Genomic DNA, 6,587 nt, shown 5'->3' on the forward strand with positions numbered 1-6,587 from the left:
AGAAATGTTCAGCAAGAATGAAGAAAACCATGAATGTGCTTCTGAAGCAAAAAATGGGAGTATTTCAAGATACCAGGAATATTGAATACAATTCAAGATTTCTGAGAGGTAGTGTTATATGAGTACAGAAAGAAGCCTACTTTGTTTGTTAGCATAGAAGACACCAATAAAATTCACAAAAACAATTAGAGGTGATTGGAGAGATAGGGGAAAGACAAACCAGAGTGAGAGCGATTTATAGAAGGTAGAGGGAGGGAATGTTGACATGATAAGGGGAATAGAAAAACAGGGTGATAAATAGAGGTCAGATATATTTTAGGAGGCAGAATGGTGCTCGTAGGATTTTAAAATGATACATAATAAAAGATGACTCAAAAATTTAAACACAATTCAATGGGTGCAATTAACTGAATTGGGGAGAAGCAATGTCTATTCTTTTATGTTCAATAGGGATAGATAAATGTAAAATGATGTTCATTCCTATATTATGTCTTATTTTATGAAACAACGTAAAAGTACGATTTTACTGTCTGTAATGTACAAGTACTACAGAGTAAGGAATTTAATTTTCTTTTTAAACTTCACAATTAGAAATAAGATGAAACAAGTATTTTTTGCTCCTCTCTCATGCTATTTTCTTATATTTGGGGTTAAGAGATCTATCGCTACCTATAGACTCTGCTTTTAAAAGCCCTTTTAGAGGAAACAGGATATGCAATTACTCTGCAGTGAAACAATCATATTGTGTGGCCTGGTTTGGAGAAACTTTTCAGCTGAATAAAATAATTCTAATAAGACACCAGAAACATAAATGTCAATATACACAAGACTGCATGGGATAATCTCTAGCTTCTCCTATAGGAAGAAGTCATTGTGAAAACAGGTGTTTTGGTAATGATGAAAGAAAAAAAAAAAAGCACATTTATTTCAGAGGAAAGTAGCAACTGGCTATAAATCTGGAAATTACAGTCCCTATTTGAAAATAGGATCCATAACAAGATACTCTGCTCCCAAAATGTCTCTTTCAACTTTATTCATGTGTTCATGAAAAACTGACTCATTAATTTTTGTTCAAACAAACTTAGGAAAATAATAGGGCTAGTTTTCCACAAGGGTGTAAAGGTACTGAGCTCAGAGAGAGGCTGTTGATCATGCCAGTGATGTTGAGGTTCTCAGGACATTCTTTGCAGGGCACCATTTACCGTCCTCCCTTTTCATGGTCAAGACGCTACTCTCAGAATCATTTTATCAGCTCCTGACTAAACAGGTGGATAAGAGAAATCCTTCCCTTCTCTTCTCATCCCTAGAAAATGTTTCTTCATATGCTGTGGGATTTTGCGTCCTTACAGTCTGACAGTATCCTTAGGACACAGTCTCGTATCTGCTTGGTTTTTACCCCATAGACAACAGGGTTCATAGTGGGAGGCAGGAGCAGATAAATATTTGCCACAATGATTTGGCAAGATAGAGGGATAATGTGGTCCCCAAAGCGATGGGAAAAGAAGCAGAAGAAAGCTGGACTGTAGGAGAAAACAATGGCACAGATGTGGGCAGTGCAGGTGCTGAAGGCCTTCTGCCGAGCATCTGCTGACGAGAGGCTGACCACTGCCCGGAGGATCATGGTGTAGGAGACTGTGATGCACAGGATGTCAAAGCCCCCAATAAAGAGGGCAACCAATAGACCATAGATAACATTTACCTTGATATTTCCACAGGATAATGTTGCTACTGATAGCTGGTCACAATATGTGTGGGAAATTATATTGCCTCTGCAATAGGGTTGACTTTTGTTGATGAAAATCAAGGGAATGATGAGCAACACTGCTCTTAGGGAAGTAGCAAGTCCAACCTTTCCAATAACAGGATTGGTGAGGATAATCGAGTAGCGCAGAGGGTAACAGATGGCCACATAGCGGTCCAGGGCCATAAGCATGAGAACCCCAGACTCCATCCCTGTGAAGGTATGGACGAAGAACATCTGGGCCAAGCATCCATCAAAGCTGATTTCCTTGAGGTGGAACCAGAAGATGCTGAGGGCCTTAGGGATTGCACTAGAGCACATGACAAGGTCAGTGAAGGAAAGCATGGCCAAGAAGTAGTACATGGGCCTGTGCAGGGAGTCTTCATAGCGGATGAGGTAGAGGAGTCCACAGTTCCCTACCATAGCCACAACATACATGGAGCAGAATGGAAAGGAAATCCAGACATGCATGTCCTCCAGGCCTGGGACTCCACTCAGAATGAATGATACTGGGGCCAGGTTTGTTTTATTCAGCATAAGTGTGATCAGCTGGTATAATCAATAAGCAGCTTATAGGTTTATTTATTTTTTTTTGATCCTCCTAGATTGGAAAATGAAGAAATATATTTCACTTATGCTCTCTCACTCTCTTAAATGGTACATTTTAATATTAAGTACATTTTAAATATCAAAAATTTATTTAAACTAGTTCAAACCAACAATGCATTGTTTGTTAACTCATTCATCAATTCATTCAACAAGTACGTATTTAGTACTTACTATACCCCAGGATCTATTAGAGATATTGTGAAAGGACATAGATTCAATTCTCACTGAAACAATAAAATGTAATTATTTTATGTTATTTTTTAGACTATTGTTGTGAAGTTATCTTATTTAAATTTTAATAACTATGCACATCTTCGTTTGAGTGTTTTAAAGAAAAGCTCATTAATCACCTCACCACTGACCCAGCAGACATGAGGAGGTTGATTTAATTGCCATCAAAGTACTTAATTATAGGTCATATTTATGTTTATTATATATGAGGCAGTGTTCTAAGCATCTTATGAATATTAATTCATTTACTCTTCACTGCAAGTTCTAAAGGTAATATTAAGCTTCACTCCATAATTGATTAAATGGAGGCATTATGTTGTTGAGGCTTCATTTTTGAATTTGCACATTTAACTGAGTCATTCTTTGACCATTTAAAAAAATTCTTTTCCAACTTTAATATAGGAAATGTGAATTTCATTAAATTCAGAGAGAATCATAGGATAATAATGAGAAACAAAAATTACCTGCACCATCATACCAAATTTTGAAGTCCACCTCCCCATACATAGTCTCGTTCACCTATTTTAGCTCTGGACTAGCATTTGCCTCCATGTTTCAAAATAATGTGTATATCCTGTTTTTATTTAGTTTGTCCTTCAACATATTTTTTGTTTAAATTATGTAGTGTTTACATTTTATGATCATATAGCTATTATCTCTTTCTGAGTAACAAGATATGATTATATTTTCTTCCCCTTTCAATATTTTTCCTTTTGATGAATAATTTCCTTTATTTTGTTAACTATATTATATATGTCAAAATTTTTCAATCCCCCATCACAATTTTTCTGATTTTCTTGAGAATTGAGCACAATCTGTTAATTTTAGTCTTCCCCCACACTATTGCTCTTCCTTCTGGGAATTTTCTCTTCTCCTGTTGCTCTAACAGCTGTTCCCTAATTTTGCTGCATAATTCCCATCCTAAATGTCTGTATTTCAATTCTTTGTGTTAACTCACTATTTCTGACCTGATATCTTCCTCTTCCTCTATTCTCATAAGTATATCAAATATATACATATATATATGTTGTTGAGAGTATTAATTTTCAAAATATAGGTTTATTCACTTCAGAAATTTTCTGGACTTGAATTCTAGGTTAAAATTATTTTAGCACAGAATTTTGGAGACAGTACTCTACTGATCTCCAACTTCCACCAGAGAGCCATTCTGATTACTTTATCTTTTGTACATGAACTGCTCTTCCTTTGATTTTCTTCACTTATTTATTTTTTTGGAATATTTAAGAACATTTTAAAATTTCTGGGTTTGAAATTTCATGGTGATGATGGTGATGATAGAGGTGTATCAGGAGGTGTTCATGATTTATTTTGCAGAAATGTGCTGCACTGTTCTTAGTGTGAAATTCTGTGACCTTTGATTGTGGAAGTGTTTTTTTTTTTTTGTATTAACTTTTGATACTTTCTTTCCCTCCATTTTCTTCTTATCTATTTCTATGACCCTCATTAGTTATATGTTGTATCTTCTGACATGATCATATTTTCTTTGTTTTTTTAGTTTTTATTTTGCATCATTCTATTTATCTGATCCACTTTCTAGGAAAGTTACTCAACTATATCTTCAAAATATCTTGGTGTTTTTTCAATGTTTATCAGATACAGATTTCCAAGATCATATTATTTTCCAATGCTCTTTATAAATTTGATAATAACAATTGTAGATATATATGTGTATATATATAAATGTTATTTTGCTACATATATTATTTCCATAACATCTAAGTTTCAATTAGTTTTTTTGTCACTTATTTTGTTTTTTGCTCTTATTTCAAGTGATTTTCAAATGTCTGGCACTCCTTTACTGTTAATTCATACTACTAAATGACAAACCTGTCTTAACTTCCCATTTGCTTGAACAAACTTTTGGCAGACTTCTCATGATTTCAGGCCCCTGAGTTCTCTGTCACCCCAGTCACTATTCAGGCACTTAACAGGTGCCTAACAACAGAGTTCCTTATCTCCTTCTTCCTCTCTCCCGGACTTTACAACCTCCAGGTGGCCTATTCAAAGGAAAATAATACAATATGTTCCCAGCAATATCTACTAATTGCAAACTCACTAAATCAGTCATCCAGCCCAGTGATCAAACCCTCTCATATCCTCTGGTGCTTTTCCATTAATTCCACCCTTAACCTTATAAATCCCACTGTCCTGTGTCTGGATGGAGTTGAGTTTAGACTTAATTTCTATTATCTTTCCCTTTCTACAATAGTTTTTGAATAATTCATCTTTCCCTGTTTAACATTATCTGGTGTAATTTTTTTCTTTCATATAAGAAAGAGACTTAAGAAGTTCACTGTAAACTTGGGGTGATAATTGAGTCTAGTCAATTGGTTTAATTTACTTAGGGTGCTCAGACATCTCCTTGCTTCATTAAAGCAAAGTTTTCATAGGTATTTTTTACAGGGTCTTTTAATGTCCAGAGAATAATCAACAGAAGTGTATCCTGAAGAATATATGACTATCTTTCAGAGTTCTTGGAGTTAAGTAGGAGAAGGAAACTGGGGATCTCAAAATAAAGTGTAAATATTTTAATCCTCCCACTTATTTTTCAAATGTCTCATCCTTGTCCTTGGCCACACCTGAATGCTATGCATTTTTTAGTATTCATTTACGTTTCTGCCCATAGTAAACTTCCAGTCATAAAGGCTTAGTTAATGTACAGTTTAAGATAGTGTATAAATCAGAGATGTCAAATTGTTCTTTATTCTGTCTTTTTATCTACATCCCACTTTTACTTCTATGTATTCATATTGAAGGATGACAGAACAGGTAGGAAAAAGTCAACTTCTTTTGGAAATAGTAAAGCAAAATATACTGATCATAATAATAAAAATATTCTTCAAACACCTTTTCTCATGTGAATACAAAATGATTGACATTAGCAAGATGTCAGAGACTACGAGTGTATAAATTCCTGTACCCAAACAGAAACATTGAAAAGTCGACAGGAACTGGCAAAATCAAGTTTTTCAAAACTCTGGAAAACAGACAACTGTTTAAAACAACCAAGTAAATGCTGAATCAAGAACAGGGCAACTTAAAAACAGCAGGGAAGAGAAGGGGCAAGATGGTGGCATAGAGAGGAGTGGAAGCTAAGTAGTCCCCCCTGGAACAAATAAAAAAAACCAGAAACAACTAGTAAATAATCCAGAATAACTGCTGGGGGACAAACGAGACCGTCCACTCATCATACACCAACCTGAATTGGGAAGAAAGCCCAAGATCACAGCATAAAATCTGTAAGTAAAACCTGCAGATCCAAGTCACGAGACCCCCTCCCCCATAGCCCGAGCTGCAAAGCCTCTTGGTGCCAGAGAGAAGCTCTCTCCCAGCAAGCGAGTATAGTTCAGCTGAGCTCCAACTGGGGTTTTAAGTAGTGAGTGTGAACTGCTCACTACAGGTACGAATCCCCAAAAAACAGACAGAGGCTTTGGGTGATGACTGACCTTGGAGAGCCGGAGGGTCGCCTTGGACTGGGTCTGAAGGGGACTATCTGTTTCTTTTTCAGCTCAGTGGAGAAAGCCCCAGTCATTTTCAGTTCCCAGGGCTGTGACTCAGAGAAGGGTGGAGACAGAACACGCAGAGAGAGAGACCATTGAAATGCTCATAACCTCCCCCTAGGGGGTCTATCTTCTCTAAGAGGAAAGGGGTGGGGCCCTTTCCATTCAGAACCAGACCCCAGAGCCTGGGGGAACACGGCCATACCTCCTCACACCAGTCAAGAATTATAGGCTAACAGGCATCACCTGCTGGGTAGAAAAGCACAGTGACCTGAGGCATCACAGGTTGGAGCAATTTTCTAAGACACACCCTCAGGGAAACCAGATACTGAATATTTCTTCCCTCTGGGACCTGAGCCTGTTCTGGTCTGGGAAAACCTCACTGGGGTAACCAAGGAAACCATGCCTAGACAACAGAAAATTACAACCTACACCAAGAAAAATGAAGTTATGGCCCAGTCAAAGGAACAAATGTACACTTCAAC

General features: G+C 36.8%; 1 protein-coding gene across 1 annotated transcript; it reads right to left on the minus strand.

Annotated features, from left to right (window-relative positions):
- Nucleotides 1–1,318: 1,318 nt before the first annotated feature.
- Nucleotides 1,319–2,284, minus strand: LOC119536513 (olfactory receptor 52N4-like). The gene has a single exon (XM_037839336.1). It carries the CDS (start codon nucleotides 2,276–2,278, stop codon nucleotides 1,319–1,321), a length of 960 nt encoding a protein of 319 aa, XP_037695264.1. The 5' UTR covers nucleotides 2,279–2,284.
- Nucleotides 2,285–6,587: the final 4,303 nt, after the last annotated feature.

This window comes from Choloepus didactylus, chromosome 6 (genome assembly GCF_015220235.1).
Source record: "Choloepus didactylus isolate mChoDid1 chromosome 6, mChoDid1.pri, whole genome shotgun sequence".
Lineage (NCBI taxonomy): Eukaryota > Metazoa > Chordata > Mammalia > Pilosa > Megalonychidae > Choloepus > Choloepus didactylus.

Coding starts and splice junctions, on each gene's coding strand:
- LOC119536513 (XM_037839336.1), bottom strand. CDS start 2,278: ATGCTGAATAAAACAAACCTGGCCCCAGTATCATTCATTCTGAGTGGA.